The sequence below is a fragment of the Zootoca vivipara genome, chromosome 4, assembly GCF_965207765.1.
Source record: "Zootoca vivipara chromosome 4, rZooViv2.hap1.1, whole genome shotgun sequence".
Taxonomy (NCBI): domain Eukaryota; kingdom Metazoa; phylum Chordata; class Lepidosauria; order Squamata; family Lacertidae; genus Zootoca; species Zootoca vivipara.
This window is the reverse complement of record NC_142587.1, coordinates 20,285,060-20,303,574: the sequence shown is the minus strand read 5'-3', so window position 1 is coordinate 20,303,574 and position 18,515 is coordinate 20,285,060. Positions and strand designations below refer to the sequence as shown.

Genomic DNA, 18,515 nt, shown 5'->3' with positions numbered 1-18,515 from the left:
GAAAAAAGAGCATGGGTGCTACTTGGTGGATGAGACTCCCCAGCAATATCACATCACAACTTTGCATCTTGGCTCAGCCAAAGGGTGCCATATATAACGGAGAAATAGACACAGCATGCCTTATAAACAAAGTAAATTAGCTTCTAGAATGTGTTGATTGAGAATGTATAAAATGTTTAAGACTTTACTGCGTTGGGGATGGCAGCATTATATGAAAGGGTTAAGTTTAAAATAGCATGTATATGTTGGTGGCCAAGAAAAGCTGGGTTCTTTTTACTGTGTTGAAGGATTGTAAAATTTCACTTCCGATTGGCTTGCTGCATAGAAATTCTTGGTCACTCATTGGATGAGAAAAATGGCTTGAGGAGGAGAGGCTGCTCAAAGTGGGGGAGTTCAGGAGCTGGCCTCACATATTCCCTATGTGGTAGGGAGAAGGCATTGAACAAAATATATCAATTAATTTTTGGTATACCACCACCACCACCACCACCACAAGAAGAGGGTTGCGAGGGAGGGAAGGCACAACCCCCTAGAATCCCTTAAGTTTTGTCCAGAAAAGCTCATGGTTGTGTGCGTAATGCAAAAGCAAACATACCGACGTGATAACTTCAAGGTCTTTCAGGTAAGTTCGTTCTGTAGTTGAAACTTCTTTAGCAATGAAGTATGCTTTGTCAGCTGGAAACCTCTGAAAACAGCAAGAAAGAAACATAGGTTTTGGTCTTTACCCAAAGAGTAAGTTCACAAATTGAAGGAAAATAATAAAGGAAGAAGGAGTGGGCTCATTATAATTCAGAGAATTTTGGAAAAACCTTGCCCAACGTGATATATTTTCAGAAATATGAAAATTTTAATTAAATATTTGAGGGTAACTTTTTATGGCCATGGATTTGTGAGAACATGATTTTTCAAAGGACCCTCTCAAAACCACCACGAAATAATAAGAAACTCCCATGCCCATGGATGCCTCCTGTAATTTCCTGGATCTGTTGTCATCCTTTGTAAAAAAAAGTATCAAGAAGATCCAAAGATCCACAAGGATCTGTGCCCTGAGTCATTTTTGTGGTGCTGAAAAGCACTGGAGCTGTGATTTTTACTGTGCAGTCTGCCACTGCAAGCTTTGTTTTGATAGTTTTCTGATGGAGTTTTGGGGGGGTGGTGGTGTTACCATGTAAAATCATGCAAATGTCAGATCAATTTTAATTCTACTGGATGTGACATTTGTCTGAACCCTGTGGAAAAGCAATATATATATATATCTATGTTCTTTCTCTTTCTGTATGATGGAGGGACCCAGGGGAGGTAAAGAGAGAAGCAATCAGGAATGGTGGTGCCCCGGCACTCTCTCAAGATTCCCAATGTGCTCCCATGTGTAAAAAAAAGATTGACACTCCCTCTTATCCATTTCTGGATCAAGATGTGCTTTTGGCTTATATGTAACTAGCACTTTTTGTTCTAGGACACAAAACGGGGCATATACTTCTTCCTCCATGTATGCAAATATGGACAAGATCTGGACCTCAGTGTCCGGTAGATGTTTGCGGTAGATGTGGCCTCCTAAACTTGTGAATCACTGTATCAATTTGACCACACAAATTCATTGCATCACCTACTTTGTGGTAACAGGAATTTATTTTTCAGTTGTCTTTTTTTTAAGTTAAAAAAGAAAGAGAAGTCATTTGTGGAAAGGAAATTCCATCTCTCCATGGTAGAGCACACGCTGCAAATCAAAGGCTCACTTCCCAGCAACCCAATGACTTTGAAAGATCACTGCTTGAGCCCTTTCGATCTGTTAAGTGTTAAAAAAAATCAGTAGCAGACACTTATGCTCTGTTAAGCATATGCTACTTCCTGGTTAAAAAATTGAGGTTGGTTGGACTGAATCTGATAGAATAATAAATGCAGTTATAATCCTATGTGTTTTAGACATGCCAGATATCATAACCAAAATGGTAAGAGCATCAGTACCTTCCTCCTGACTTCCTCTTCATCATCAGTGCGGATGCCAGTTTGGTCATTCATCAGAGGACTGACTAATGGAGAAGCTTGTCTGTTATCAGGACTCAAATTAGGAGACAACGTTGCATTTGTCATAGCTGGTCCGCCTTGGGAATTGATGGACAGTTCTGAAAGGTGGGGGCTGCCAGTGAGAGAGCCTGCTGAAGGAACAACAGAGTAAAATTCAGAATAATTTATAAATATTACTCTTTAGCATATATGAAAATTATAGCCAAGAACCTCAGCCTATGTAAATGAGATGGTTCCAGCTAGTTAAATGGAGTTACTAGTTATCTGAAGAGCTAGTCTGCCTATTTAATGCGTATGGAGAACGGACTTCAATAAGATTCACATTGTATTACAGCAGTGAAGAAAAAAAGAATGTAGCCTTGTGCATCTGCTTCCTTCCTAGCATGTGATGAATCAAGTTAGAACAGCTTTAGACTTTATAGAGAGGCAGCTTTGTATGAGCTTCTGTTGTTAGATCTTATTCAACTCACACATAAGCATATTTCAGATGCCACAATAAACTATTGTTGCTCCATCTCCCCCTTCATGAACAAAAGGAAGAAGTTTTCAAGCTTCTGTTTTTAGCTTTAAACAAACCAGCTTCCCACTATACAGTATCTGACTATAGGAACTGGCTTTTTCAAGTTACGTTGAAGAAAACTAGGATCACATTGTGTTTTCAGATCCCAGATTAACCAATTAACTGTGGTTAAAACCAACCACTGTTTCCTGGATTCAGGCATGAGAGGAAACTGCATTTTGTTCAAAGCCATGACTGGAAGTTTTAAACCTCCTCCTCTTGCACACAAATGGGGGAAGCACATGAATCGGAGGCTAAGACCTGTTCATCTTCATAACTTTGAATTGGGCCATATGGTCAAAGGACCTTGGTCTTAGCTCCAGTAGGCAATCAAACTGTCTGATCTGCAGCCAGCTCAAAAAAAGAGAAAAGCTTGCAGCTTTCACTACTAATTCAAAATGTATGGTTTTTATCATCCATTAGTACTAATACCCAATTAGCAGCACCCAAAGAAACAGAGACAGTGTCTGTTTGGAATTTTACTCACTGAACTCCAACCCCCATCACTTGTTATGCATAGAGATACAAGTGTCCTGCTCTATCCTCTACGCACATTTTTAATTGAAAATTCATTGTCTTCCTCATCACTTAATCTAAATAGAAACGAATGAGGATAGGGGTGGAGTTCAGTTCAGATGGTTGGGGAAATCCAGTAATCAGAAAAAAAATATGAGGCTGCACTCACCCTGCAGTCAAGTTGTGTGGGAGAGAGTAATATGGTCCAAAGAGGACATTGTCAAAGCTGTAAATTTTCTCAGTGCTCTACTATTAGTTTTAGGTAAAGATAAAGGGACCCCTGACCATTAGGTCCAGTCGCGGACGACTCTGGGGTTGCGCCGCTCAACTTGCTTTACTGGCCAAGGGAGCCAGCGTTTGTCCACAGACAGTTTCCAGGTCATGTGGCCAGCATGACAAAGCCGCTTCTGGCGAACCAGAGCAGCACACGGAAACACCGCGTTTACCTTCCCGCTGGAGCAGTACCTATTTATCTACTTGCACTTGATGTGCTTTCGAACTGCTAGGTTGGCAGGAGCAGGGACCAAACAACGGGAAATCACCCTGTTGCGGGGATTCGAACCGCCGACCTTCTGATCGGCAAGCCCTAGGCTCTGTGGTTTAGACCACAGCGCCACCCACATATTTAGTACATAATACATGAAGAAACAGAGAGAGTTCCCCCATAGTTAACTGGTGTTTTATTTACCCTCCTACAAACTTAAACTCCAGAGATGCAACTGATTAAAATTATTTCACAGGGTGCTAACAGAAAAAGCATTAGAAAGAGCAGAATCTAGAGGAGGAAAGTGATTTTCTATGTCAATGTCACATCTAGAACAAAGGGAGCAAACTACTCAAGCCCTCTTGCTACGAAGAACATAAATAAGTACAGTGTACCTTGTCAAGTTATTCCACGCTCCTCTGACTGTTTGGGGGTTGAAATGCTAGCATTACATTGATACAATAGATGTTATTTAAAAAAAAAAACATGTGAAAGGACCACTTCAAAATGTTCACTGTTATTAAGCCTAAGAAGAGTGTACAAAAAAGTGTGAAAATGTACAATTGTACACTTTGGTGGCTATATGAAAGACAATGGCCCCAAAGGGCTTTAAACACTTTCCTCCTTTGTTAGATGAAATCTACCATTTCTTTTTGACATAAAGTAGTCATCAAGCTCTCATTCACTATATATTTCCAAACACATATTTCTGCAACCCATTTATCTTCCTTCATGCTTTACAAAAGCATCTTAATTTAGGGAAACAAATATGCTGTCAGCTAGTACAGCTAACAATACCCATCATGTTCACTCACAAATGATAGGCTCTTTATTACAAACGTATCAAGAGGTTTCATCTGAAATTTATCTTGGGAGCCCCAGTAAAATATAGCACAGCATCAAAAATTCACAGAGATTATGATCAATTCATTTTTCAACAGGACCTAAATAGTGTATAGATTTTTGAGCTGCACTAGCAAGTTTCATATTTATCTCATCATCTTTATCAGCACGAAAGCAAATTATGCAGAGCAAATGGGATACTTGCCTGAAGATAATTATATATATATATATATATATATATATATATATGCATCAATGAAATAAATTTACCCACAATTCCAGGCTATGCAGATGCTCAGGGAAATCTGAGAGAAAGCCAGAGCTTGTTACACAAATGTCAATTTTATTGACACTAGTACACAACTGTATACAATAATTTCATAATAAAATTAATGCAGTTATAAGAAAAAGAAGGGAGGGGCCCTAAAATCATGAAATCGTATTTTCTAAGTTTACAACTGGTATGTTTTCAAACGACATGTACAAAAGACCTACAAGAATCATAGTATCACCTCAAATATGTAGTAAAAACACAGAAATTCTGGCACCGTGCCTGCCCACATGACAGAAGATAAACATTAGCATCCATATGTGAAGTTTTCTGATTCTCGGACATTAAGCATTTGAAATCTCAGCTAATCACAGGAAGTAGCAGCTATACATGACCAACGACCCTGTTTTTATTTTTCTAGATCTTCAACAACTGAAGTGGTGTATTTGCCATTATTCAGGAGGGCATCCGTATGGCAGCCTGATGCAAATGCTTGGGCGGCCCCATCAAAACACTTGCTGTTGTGTTGAGGGTTCTTATTTAAATTCATCTTTATTCATTTTGTTGTGTTGGGGGTTCTTGTCTGGTGGCTCAGCTAGATTGCATGGAAGTTCCAAAGGCGTTAAGCACCTCAGCAAAGAGTCTCTGTGTGCTGCCTACTGCAATTCAGAACTGATCTTTCACCGCTCTCTGAATCTAAACTCCACCAAGGTTTGGTTGGGAACAGTTCACAGCAAATAAAGTCAGGAAGTCTAATTCCCTTGAGCGTTCTTAATTTAATAGCACCCAGTGACTACCAAATGTAAGATAGTTGCGTTTCCAAAGGCTTAATTAAAGTGTGTTTTGCCCGTCAAAATATCCGGAAAGAAAAGACTAAACAAATATAGACTTGAGATCTAATCAATTTCTTACTTGCAGCTGCATGTGTGGAAGTTACCACACACATTTTATGCTACAGGGTTGGTGGGCTGGAATCTGTGGATTAGCAATGGACAGGCTATAGGAGTAAAAATGCAGAAATATCGATGGTGATAAATTGCTCCTTCTAATTTCGCAAAGACCCTATTGTGGTCAGACACAATTCCTAAGCATTCATGGTCGCTTGATTGATAACAGCATAACCTATGCCTGCTTTAATTTATGCTACATTGCAAATTCTGTCTCAGTTGTGAGAGTTATTGGATGTCATATCTGTACCAATATTGACAAATTATCTATCTTTCTATTTACTGAAGGCCAAAGGCTAGGAACTAAAATGCACAGAAGGCTTCACAGCATTTCCTCAATGCTGTACGTCATGATCTAGATTCAAGTCAGCCTTGCCTTTTAAGTAGAACTCTCTTTTTGCTCCTTGCCTGGCAAGCAGATGTTCTGCTTTGAACTTATCACAATGCGTACCAAGACATGTGATAAGCTACATCCTAGAAATGCTATGTAACTTCCAAGAGCTCATGCGAGAACAAAGGTGGAAGGCTTCTCTCCTTAATAACCACCCAGGGCCGGCCCTACGGCAAGGCAGGGGGGTGCCGGGGCGCTGTGCTGCTGCGCCTGCGGCAGCCGCGCTGCACGCTGTGCCCGCCAGACAGCCGCACTGGGAAACGGGGCGGGGGGCACGCCGGAGGGATCTTCGCACCATGGTGCCAGGGCGCCAGATATGCTTAAGCCGGCCCTGTAACCACCTTTCAGTCTTCAAAGTCTGCTGTTTCCTACAAGGAGTTGCAGAAAATTACAACACATTACAAACATTTTGTAGGATTTGAAGTTCACTTCAGTCACATTAGCTTTGAGAGAATGGTCCACATGGTGCCTTTCTGTAAAATGGGGCACCTTTGAGAAATGCTTCCTATGAACACGTATAGAATTGGCCTGTAGAAAACAAGTGATATTTCAGGGGGCCCTAAGGTAGCCAAAGAAGTAACTCTAGCCTTGAAGTAATGAATGCAGTATTTTCCTGGTAAAAAGCTTATTTGCTGGCCAAAAAAATTAAGATTCCCTGGAACTCTCCTCTCTCAAAACTCTTTTTTCCACATAAGCAAGGACTCAGCTGATGCCTCGAAGGGTGTCTTTATATAAATATTTAACCCCAAGCAAGCATTTGGATCCCTAACCCATATGTAATTACACACAGGATTGTACTGTCTTAGATCTATGTCTCATAACTCCCCACCCCAATCTGTTTGATGCCCAGCTGAATAATGTAGATGATGTGTAATGTGAACTAATCCCTAGAAGAATTCATAGCAAGTCTATAAAAAAGGCTTTCAAATAAGATTAAAATTTTCTTTAGACTTCTATAACTAAAAAATTTGCATCACTGAACTGGGACACTCATAAGATTGCTATTTTGGACCTTAAGAATATTTAAATGCTGGTTATTTAATTTTTTTTCCCTTGGTACACACTAGAGTCAGAAATGCAAATGCCTCTAAATCAAACTGATGCATTCCACATTCCTCATACTATAAAATGGAGGGTGAATAGTAATTTTAGCTTCATGTCAAAGCATCCAGATTGACTTTAGAACCTGAAAATCAAGCGGTGTTCTTGTCATTCCTCAGATTGTCAACAATAAAATATGGATTCCCTCAAGCAAAATTTGAGGTGGAAGTGCTGGAATGGGGTAGGGACAGGTTGCTTATATTGGCTTATGTATAGCTATTTTTGAAATTAAAGAACTACCACCAAAAATCTAACAACCTTTTCTTTAAAAAAGAAAATGAAAACAGACAACGTACTCAAAAGACTGATGGAAAGCAGACACATTCAGTAAGAATGTGTTAAAGAAAAGTAGATTTATAACTAGCACTTAATAATAATGAATAAAGGTACTACTACTAGCTAAGATACTTGAGTTCATAAACTCCTCACCAGTGTCAAGACAGTTAAAACAGAATTAATTCTGAGTGTTCTTTTATTTCAAAGATCCCCCCTTTCCCAATTTAAAGAAAAGGAGCCTGTGAAGATTATAAGAAGGAACAGAGAAATGGCTGGTTTGTGTGGCCCCATCCATCCTTTTCTGAGCCTTGGGCAAAGGTGGGGGAGAGAGAGGCCCATGTCTTTGGGGGCAGATGAGTATTCCATTTCTGAATCAGGAAGATCTCCCCTGCGTCCTGCACAGAGCTACAATTCCCAGAGTTCCTGCTACAGTTCCTAGGATTCTTTGATGGTTCAGAGAGGGATGATATTGCTTTAAATGTATACTGCAGAGGGACCCAAGGAAGTCATGCATCCCCTCTCACAATTTCTATGGAACGTGCAATGCCACAGCTTCCTCTTGAGCTAATTTATTGGGCAAGAGGTTTTCAAAGGGGAGATGCAGCAAGAGGTTTCAAAAATAACATGAAATAAAAATAATGCAATGTCAGCAAAGATATGGGACAGAGGCTGCGTTGCTGAGATGAACGAAAGAGGAAGGACAAAAAGGTTTTCTTGGGTTCTTAAGGCTTGAAATGAATACCTGTGACAGTGGTGATAGGGCATGATTTGAGAGCATGGAGCATTGTTCCCATGAACATGTCGCCCTGCACTTGGGTCAACAATTTGAGCAACAATTAAGCAAGGAAAAGTTTTACAGCAAGGTACCAGTTAGAAAGGGTAAAGCCTTCAGTACAGGTAATTTAAAAAGCAAAACAAAATTAATGTCATGCATACATAGGATAACTTCAGCCTGACATGCTTACAAACAGTCACCAAATTCAGCATTAGGTTTAGTAGCCAGGCACCCCTTCCTCTTGGGTACAAAATCCATGCTGAAGTGATATAGAATAGTATTAGACAGTGGCAGGTACAAAACTGGACAGTAACTGCAGCAGCTAGCAGATAACGGATTACCCTTTGATGGAAAAATAATGTACATAATGGGAAGTCTAATAGCAATATGGGTGGGGGGACTTTTAGAGGCAGGAAGCACGTCCCTTGTCTATCTTTGTTCTTTCCATTGCTGAACTAGGCAAAACAAAAAGGGACAAGACAAAAAATAGTAATCTGAATACAGTTCCTTAAAGCACACATGCATGTAAAAACAGCTGCTTATTTTAAATAAGATGCATATTAAACATTACAGAATATGTTTGCCTGCACATTCTAGGACATTGGTCCAATCCACATGTGCAAGCAAGCATGTGCTGCAGCTACTGTCCATTTTGGCTTCACATCTCCCTAAGAAAGCAGTGATCCTGCTAAAAAGCAATTTTGTAAATGGATTCAATCATTTTAAGTGCTGCCTTCACTGGAAAGCGAAGGGCATGGTGGCTCCACATCATCACCATGGTCCAAATATTTGTGCAGAAGATCATTCTTTTACTCATCAGTTTCTCCATTTTTATTTATTTATTTATTGCAAAGTAGGATCCTTGCAGTAGGTGACCACGAAATAATGAATTTTATAGATGAATGCAGGATCACTGTGATAGGAGGATATTTCCATTTCCAAGTGGGCTATTTCACCCTCTAGCAAAAGGACACTGGGGCAGCGTGGCAAACAATGTAAGGAACAGAAGATACACCATGCTTTGAGTATAACGACAGAACAATGGGAAAAGCCCTTTTCCTCCCATAGAGGTACATGCTGAAAAAACACACAGTGGTATATTTCTTTTTTTAAAAAAAGCAAACAAACAAACCATTGTTAAACAAATGACAAGAATGAGAATGAAGATCCCAGCAATTTTTTGAATTGGTATTTTCTAAGTTTTGAATTTTTAAACCTATAATTCAATGTGTAAAATATATCAGGGAAGTGCCAATGATAAGAAACATAGCCAAAGTTTGTATATTAGATCAAGTCAGTATCAGAACAGCAATAAGGGGTGGGGTGGAGATAAGAAATCGGAGTGGAATATTTCGTGCCCTTCCTGAAAAGTGAGCTCTGAAATAGGTAACTCTTTCCAAGCCCAAGATCGATAATTATGTTGGAAATTCTGCAAAAAAAGTAATGTTTGTATGATGTCACGAGCATTTTGCTGCAGCTGCTGTGTTACGGTTGCCATATGTCCAGAATTTCCTGGACATATCTAGAATACTGCAGCCAAAAAAGTTTAACAACTTTTCTGTCTGGATTTGCATTGTTTGAAATATGGCAACCCTATGCTGAGTAGCATGCTCTCCATGCAAATATAAAACAGAGTGTTTGCTTTTCATTCACAAATGCTCTTTTGCACGGATTCCTGACACGAGCTTTATTCCCCTTGTTGGAAAAAGTAAAATGCTAGAGCTGCTTTAATGGATAATTCGATAAAATGGATCTTTCTATAAAGCACAACAGACAAGTAATCAAAAAGCTCCTTCTCATCAGTGAGATGAAAACCCATCGAAAGGGTGGGTATACCAGACTGCTTTGCAAGACCCAGAGAAACAGAGCTATTCCTAACCTTTGCAAGAATCTTATGGGGGGGGGGGAACCCACATCTATAGAACAGATGATTGAGAGTGGGGGTGGGTGGGTTCATTAAAAAAAACCCTGCCATATTTAGAAAGCAAACCCTCCAAAAAATGGAGACACAAATAATATTGATCGCCATACACTACTAATACCACATTAATTTTTAAGAGGAGCCTTAAAAGGAAGTGCAACTTTTTTATTTAAAAAAATAATAATCTAAAGTGAAGATCAATGTATGGACAGCTACAAAGATTCTGTAGATTCTTAGGACTGATAAGAAAACTAATCTGCAGGGCATGTCCAAGTACCACAGAGCATGTGAGAGACTTAAAGGGGAAACCATGTCATTCTTGGAAAATTATTTTTGACTTGGGTTCACTTTATATGCCCCACAGAAGTGACAAGGGAAGAACTGTTGGCTGTGCCTCCTCTCCCAACACTTATGACTCATGTGAACGGGCAAGCTATTCAACCCCCAAATGAAGAAGACGGAATGTGCACCACTTTTTCTAGGGTAAATGTGCATCAACTTTCACCCCATAAGAGCCAGAAAAGTAGACAGAAAGACAGAAAGACAGGAAGTGCCACTCCCCTAATGGTTCCTCTTAGAGTGGGCCTCAGTTTGGGATTCGCCCCACCATCAAAAATGCCCATTTTACTTTGCTTTAGCAGCAAATTTCCAATTTACTCTTAACCATAGCTGCCAAGTTTTCCCTTTTCTCGCGAGGAAGCCTATTCAGCATAATGGAAAATCCCTTTTAAAAAGGGATAACTTGGCAGCTATGCTCTTAACTCCATGCACAACACAGGGAGCAGACAAAAAGAAAGTAGTGAATACCGACAATGAGAATTCTAATTGGCAACAGGCTTGTTGTTTTCATATTTACAAGTTACAATTAGGAATATGATGTGCTCAAGCTACACAATTCATATTTTTTTATCTGAGCTGCACTGTTTAATAGGACTGTAAATTTAAAAACAAACAAGAGCATGATTTTATGTGGCTGAAACGGCAATACCAGCCCTTTTGGTTAGTGGTAAAGCTAAATTGTGCCATTTCCTTTGAGGATTATTTCAGTGATGGAAAACACCATTATATAATTAAGTATTGATCAAGGTGACATCTCTGTTACTACCCTGTTTCTCATATTTTAAGACATACCCATAAAATAAGCCATAGCAGGATTTTTAAGCATTCAAGGAATATAAGCCATACCCCGAAAATAAGACATAGTGATAGGCACAGCAGCAATGCCGGCCGTGGCAGGAGGAGGAGGAAAAAAATAAGACATCCCTTGAAAATAAGCCATAGTGTGTTTTTTTGAGGAAAAAATAAATATAAGACATGTCTTATAATATGAGAAACATGGTAAAGCAAGGACAGTAATCAGGAATCATTAGAAAAGAAATCATAATAAAAAACAGAGCTGTCTATAACACGATGCCTTTAATGCAAATCTAGTGTGAGGGGGCAAATTTCACGATAGTGATTACTAATATCTCTCTACGAATCGATAGTGCAACTGTACTCGGAATGCAGCATACAGTTTTGGTTCCCGCACCTCAAAAAGAGTATTCCAGCGCCAGAAAGGGTGCCAAGAAGGGCAATCAAAATGATCAGCCGGCTAAAGCAAACTTCCCTATGAGAAAAGGCTACAACATTTTAGGTCTTTTTAAAAAGGCAAGTACCAAGAGAAGCATGATGGTGGTCTCTAGTAATATTAGAACCCAGGGCCGTCCTATGAAGTTGAATGATGGGAGATTTTAGACAGAAGGAAATACTTTCTCAAACAGTGGCATATTTAAACTTTAGAATTTCCTGCCACAAGATGCAGAGACTTTAATATGGCTTTAAAAAGGGGGTTGGACAAATCCGTGAATGACAAGGTTATCAATGGGTGCAAGCCCTTATGGTTATATATTGCCTCCAGCATCAGAAACAATGGTCCAGTTTGCATGCAACTCTAAGCAATATCATGGCTTAGAGAGAATGAGCAAGTGTGCTCATACCCAGAGAGAAACTGCTTTGCTTCTCTCCTGCTCCTACTGGTGATGTACGACCTGGCACAAAGCCATTCATTTGGCCTAGCATCACACATGAACTCAATAGTTTCTCTCACTTCCAGCAAACCACAAACCACCACCAAGGTTACTTCAAAGTGCAAGTAGATAAATAGGAACCGCTACAGCGGGAGGGTAAACGGCATTTCCATGTGCTGCTCTGGTTCGCCAGAAGCGGCTTTGTCATGCTGGCCACATGACCTGGAAGCTGTACGCCGGCTCCCTCGGCCAATAATGTGGATGCGCGCAACCCCAGAGTCGGTCACGACTGGACCTAATGGTCAGGGGTCCCTTTACCTTTACGGTGGGCTGCAGCACGACTGGGAGGGGGGCAAAATGGCTGCGATTTTCTCTCTGGGTACCTGCATGCTTGCTCACACTTGGTTAGGCTCAGCATTGCATGAGTATGAGGCCCAGTGTGCCTCTGAATAGCACTTACTGAGGAACACAACCTGGAGAGGGCTATATTGCACTCATATTCTGCTTGTGGATTTCCTATGCATATTCAGTGGCAATGTACGGAATACCACATTTCTCTCCCCTCCCATCCCCTGGACCCCAAACCCATCATGCAGAGGCTATGCACATGGATTGGGTAATACAAAATCCTATTTATGCTGTTTTGTTTCTGCACGTTCTCTACATTGCTTAGTGAATGTGCACACAACAGGAGGTGGCAATGCACATTCTCCATTGAATCCACATCATCACCACAACACAGACATTTTGTAGACCAATGGCCACTTCTAATCATAACATTAAGATGCTTGAGCTTACGGAGGAAATGAACTATTGTGGAATCTGCTCGAGAATGCTGGGGGGGGGGGAATCATTGAAACAACTAATGATTTTGTGAAGCACCTAACAAGCAAGTTCTTTACTCCACAATATGTTATTTCTATGCCATAATCGCCAGAAGTTAGCAAACATGCCAATAAAGGACACACTGTGTACATTCTATCTACACTTTCCAAAGTGGGTTTTTGTTTAGCTACGCTTTAAATTAAACATCCAGTATTTAAAGGCAATGATTTGACAAACTATTCTAAACCCAAAACACAGATCACCTTCTCAGCACAACATTAAATAAAACCTTCCCTTATTAGCCCATGCTGCCGCCTAACCACAAAGTCACAGATTTGATTCCTTGTTCTCTTGCCTACTAACTAAACAAACACCTGAACTGCATTTACGTCTGCACTGAACTTCACATTAGTATAACAAAAACGGGAGAGAGAGGAGGTTAAATATTCCTACACATATGTCAGCATCCCAAAGGCCTTTAAAAAACAAAACCGCAACCCTTTGGATTGTTAGAATCCTGTAAATCCCAGTTCCCATTAAATAAAAAACAGCCCTCACAATCACAGAAATAAGTTTGCTCATGCAATGCCAAGTATTTCCCAATGCAATCTACGTATAGTGCAAACATGTTGCCCATCCTTGCAGTCTACCCTGTTCCAGGAATATGTAAAATACTGAAGAGGACTAGGCAACTACTGATTGAGTTCTGTTAAAATATTCTTACACTCAGATGTACCACTTAACATGTCTTGGTTCAAGGCATCAGAAAAAAGTTACAAAACGTATTGATTTTGTTCTATAAAAATCTAAAACCATCAAAATATAGAACTGCTCAGGCTTTAAAAATTGTCCTGTAACTGGCTCATTTGCTTTCATGAGAGTGAATGAATAGTTGTACTCAGCTAAAGCTGTCCTCTGTTATTTAATTCTGACACATTCATTTGAGAATACTTTCCCCCATACTTCCCCTCTGACCCAGTTAAACACATTTAGCAATGGTGGTAAGGTCACTGGGTATAATTTGCTGCTTTTCTTTACTCAAGAAAGTTTCCTGAAACACAGGATAAATTATTTGTCTTACTCCTTATAGATTTTCTGACTCTAATGTTCTTTATCTTATTACACTGTTAAAATGAAAAAGAAATAAAGATTTGAACATTCCATGCCTTGCTAGATATGCAATATTCAGAGTCTACCTGACCGCCGTGTCCAAGAATGCAGCAGTTGGCAGGGTCTGCTTGTGCAAAAACCATTTCAGATAATCACAAGAATGCTGACCAGCAGTTGGGTGGTGTGTGTGGGAGACTAACTCTAGTATCCTACTGCCCTCCCAATCAACTGATTGCTTAGTTTTCAGAAACGGCTTGATCTGGATATGAACCGTGTCTGACAATGTATGTACACTTGGTTTCTCAACCAGCTGGGGATGCATGTGTAAAGCCTGCTTTAACACAGCATCTTATCTAGATACATTGGGGTTCCTGTTTCGCATTGACCCCGTGATTAATGATGACAAAATACCCTGGAATAACATTTGCAAGCAAGATCTACTATGCTGAAAGCAATCTTACAACCAATGTATAGAAATTATGATTTCTGATGTTTAAACAAGCCCATTAAAAACTACAGGAACATACCACTGAGCTTCTTTCAAAAGACTGCTTCCATCACCCCCCCCCCACCCTATTTAAAGTTTGCACGTTCCATATTATTCAACAAGGAAAAAAACTTGTTTAGCTCACAAATGCAACTTTTCATACTTTCAGCATAAGAATGTTGTGGTTTTGTTGAGCAAAATATAGTATTGCTTCCTTCAAAAATGTGTCATTAAGCTTTTTTTATTATTATTTAAAAATGCTTAGATTTGATAACACCCCTTTTTTGCATTTTGATTGCAATGTAAAACTTTAAACTCTAAACTGAGGCACTGGATAGCAAGCTCTCCTTTAGAAGGAGAGAAAAGCACATGTGTGTACCAGGAACTCAAATCACATTGCTTCTCGAATAACGAACACTGCAATCCTATGTACATTTACTTGTGATTAAGTTCCACTGAAAACAGTGGGAGAGGCTTCTAAGTAAAAATTAATAGGTTGGGGCTACAAGTCATCTCTATCTGGCCTATACTTCATTAAACATGACACACAACTAGAGTACAGATTTCTTCTTAATGAACAAATCTACTAACAGGATTGTTAGATGAGGAATCAGGTCTCCTTCGCGCCCCCCTCAAAATCCACATGTCACTAGTAGATTTCACCACCTCTCTGTATAGCAGTAGCTTCTCCTAACTTCTCAAAAGGAGAAGGTTAAGAGGTTGACATGCTGCTTTGTTTATGTACTCAACGAACAACCCTCCAACAAATCACTTTCCTGTTAGGTTGGTCTATTCCTGGAAGCGCTGCTTGGTTTTCTCAGCAACTGAAGACATGAACACCATCTTCATCACTGAGGGCCAAAGACACATCCCCTACCTCTTCCTCTAGTTGGAGGCTGCCAAATGAATACTTGTTCCTTGGCATAGGGGATGAATTGAGCACTATGGGATTTCCAAACACAAGAGGGTGGGTGAAAGGATTGACCATTTCTGAATCCGAGTCACTAGACTCCGTTCCACTGCTGGTAGAACCTTCCAATATCTGGATGGTAGACATATGGTCCATCATGCCCCTAGCGTACAAGGACTGTATAACTGGGCTTTGCTTCGACTGACTGGCAGCTGGCACACCATTTGCCATGTTTTTGCCTTGTGAAGGGACCATTCTAACCATCCCTCCTTTATGATACCTATCTGCTCTATATTTTTGGTTTGGAGTGGAAGATACCTGGCTCAAGATAAATGGGTCTGTTTCAGATCTGTTGCACGCATTTGAAACCACTTGCATGTGTGGCCTTTGCGAGACTGGGGAACGCTTGCTGTAACCGTGGCAGCTATATGAACGAGTATCATCATCTTTACTCCTAACCCTACAGTCATGCCCGTTTTCGGAGATGTAACTCTGGGAGCCTGCTCTACTGAAACTCATGTGAGGACTTGATCCTTTGCTACTGGAAGGCAAGGGAGTAGCCAATGGACTACGGGTATCTGGACCTCTAAACATTTCATCAACTAGAGTGCTGTGCCGTGGGACTCTGGGACTACCACCAACATAGAAGGACATACTAGAAGGGCTGCCATCATTGCAGTCTTCAGTGAGATGGTAAGATGCCTTTATAGAGGAGATGGAAGAATCCCTATATCTAATTCTACTATGATTTTCACCTCTATAATCAACGTAGGCACCACTGGTCGAATCACCCTCATAATTGTCATTTGTTTGGGAATGTGAGCGGGTTATCTGCCCTCTGAGGAGGTCATATTCACTATCTACATCACTGCAGTCAATGAAAGGAATTGATGTGCTACTGCCACGAGCAGCTCGGGATGCAGGACCTGTGCTCGGTTGCTGCGTCTGAGATCTACTGTGCTGTGATCTGTCCTTTGCGACCTCCTCTTCTTCCTCCATGGCTTCCATCATAGCACCGTCCAGCCTCCTGCCTTCTTTTTCGGGACTCTTTTTCTGGGAAGGGCTTGTGTGGTGTCCACCATCTTCCACTGAAACTTTTAGTTCCTTCCCCTGCCGGCAGCTTTGGACTGCTGGGGAATCAGCACCGTCTCCATATGTAAAACTACAGCTCTGGAAAGAGAAAGGAAAGAGATGAGAGGGGACAGGAAGATGACAAATCAGCCACCAATCACAACATCAAGGGCTTTACAAATGCATCATACCGGTACAACACAGTGCTACGAATTTAAATATGCCTTCAAGCCTAGAGAATAGAAGAGGGGAGAGCTCATTCCTTTGGTCTCCTCTGGTCAACTTCTGCAGCACACAGGACCCCTGATAGAGAAAACCACACCTCTGTGGCAGAAGCACATGCTTTGAAATTGCATGCGTGAAAAGTACCAGATTCAGTCCCTGCCACCTTAGGAGAGGTAAACAGGTGATGTGGAAAACCTCCACCTGAAACCTTAGCCTAGAGAGGCACTCCCATTCACCACGGACAATATTGGGCTAAGTAGACAAAACAGCCTGACCTGGTAGATGGAAGGCTGCCAATGAGAACAAAATCTAATGTCCCACAACAGGTTTGTGGATTGTCTCTAGCTTATGGTACATTATCAAAGGAGCTCATGAGATTAAAAGGTTGGGAAATGCCATCTTGTTGTTCCTATTATGTGGTTGGGGAACTTGTGGCCCTTGAAATGTGGTTGGACACTAACTCCCATTAGCTGCTACAAGCATGGCCAATTGTGAGGGATGATGGAAGTTGTAGTCTAGCAACATCTCTGGAGAGCCGCCGATTCCCTGTCTCTAGTCTAATATGGATCTCTAAGTCATGCACTAGAATGAAGATAATACAAGAGGACATGCTTGTTGGGACACGGGGGAGGGCCTTCTTGGTGGTGGCTGCTCTGAGACTGTGGAAGTCCCTCCCTGGATAAGTTACGACTGGCTCCCTCCTTGCTGTCCTCCTGCTGGCAAGCAAATACTTTTTTTGTTCCAACAGACTTTGGGGAACTGACTACTTTAATGAAAAGGCTGGTGCTGTGCTGTTTTTATTGTAATTATTTGTATTTTTAAAAACAGATTTTATATGTGTATGTAGTTTTAATTCTATTGATGTTTATTTTTAAAAATTATTTTTTCCTATGTTTTTTAGCAATTCTTGTTTCATCTGTATACCACCTTGAGACCCACCAGGGAAAAAGGCAGGGTATAAATAAATAATAATCTCTCTATGTGTGTGTCAAAACTACTGGCAAATACTACAACAAGGCAATACTTTAGGTGAGCTATACCAGAGGGATTCAAACGAAGATTTTAAAAAAATCATTACATGCCTCAGGAAGTCATATCAGCCAACCCAGGTTAAGGGAAAAATTCTTTATGAACTGAGAACTTTTAGCCAAGATCCTTATAAAGACCATTACTGTTTCTTTTCTCAGCAAGATTCCCCCCCCCCACCTAGCTTTAACTGGAATTTCACCAACAGACATTCTCTTCTTTTGAGCTGCTTCTTGGCAATAGATCAAGCTTCTCTCAGAAGGCAGCCTTGACCACAAATTAGTAACAGGTTGCCTTGGCTTGGATTTGCTTTTTTCCATCAGAATTCTGAAAATCAGGATTGTGTTTGGGGGGGGGGAGTATTGTTTTATTCCCTGTGCTCACTGAATGAAACCGGGTTAAATCTGGGGTTAATTTCTTCAACAGTCTCAGAAAGTAGAATGTAATTGTTTACATGGATCGTAAAACGACACATTCAATCCAGGATTCTCCCCGAGGGCCAGCCTGTTATTTACTCCAAGCCACATAGGCCAAGTCTGACAAGTGGGCAGTGTCACCCACCTGCCAACCACTACATGTCACAATGATGTCAGGACCGTCAGGGAGAACTTTCATCTATGTTGGCAGGGGTAGGGCAAGTGGGCACGCCTCGGCTCAAACGGCAAGCCCTGGAGGACCTAATTAGGATGGCAAGTTCTCCAAACCTGCCATGTCCTCTTCCTCTAAACCTTGGAAAGAAGAAG

At 40.8% G+C, this 18,515-nt stretch overlaps 1 protein-coding gene across 17 annotated transcripts in view; it reads right to left on the bottom strand.

Annotated features, from left to right (window-relative positions):
- Positions 1–18,515, bottom strand: part of FARP1 (FERM, ARH/RhoGEF and pleckstrin domain protein 1) — a 175,850-nt gene that overhangs the window by 34,919 nt on the left and 122,416 nt on the right. For 7 of the 17 annotated variants that reach the window (XM_088667542.1, XM_088667537.1, XM_035114374.3 and 4 more), the window contains exons 13-15: positions 16,377–16,620; positions 1,966–2,153; positions 596–685 (exon numbers count right to left, since the gene is read on the bottom strand). In XM_088667542.1, coding sequence (XP_088523668.1) covers positions 596–685; positions 1,966–2,153; positions 16,377–16,620 — 522 coding nt within the window. Of the gene's footprint in view, positions 1–595; positions 686–1,965; positions 2,157–16,205; positions 16,621–18,515 lie in introns of all 17 variants that reach the window. The other 10 variants (XM_088667532.1, XM_088667530.1, XM_088667533.1 and 7 more) reach the window with 2 other exon arrangements.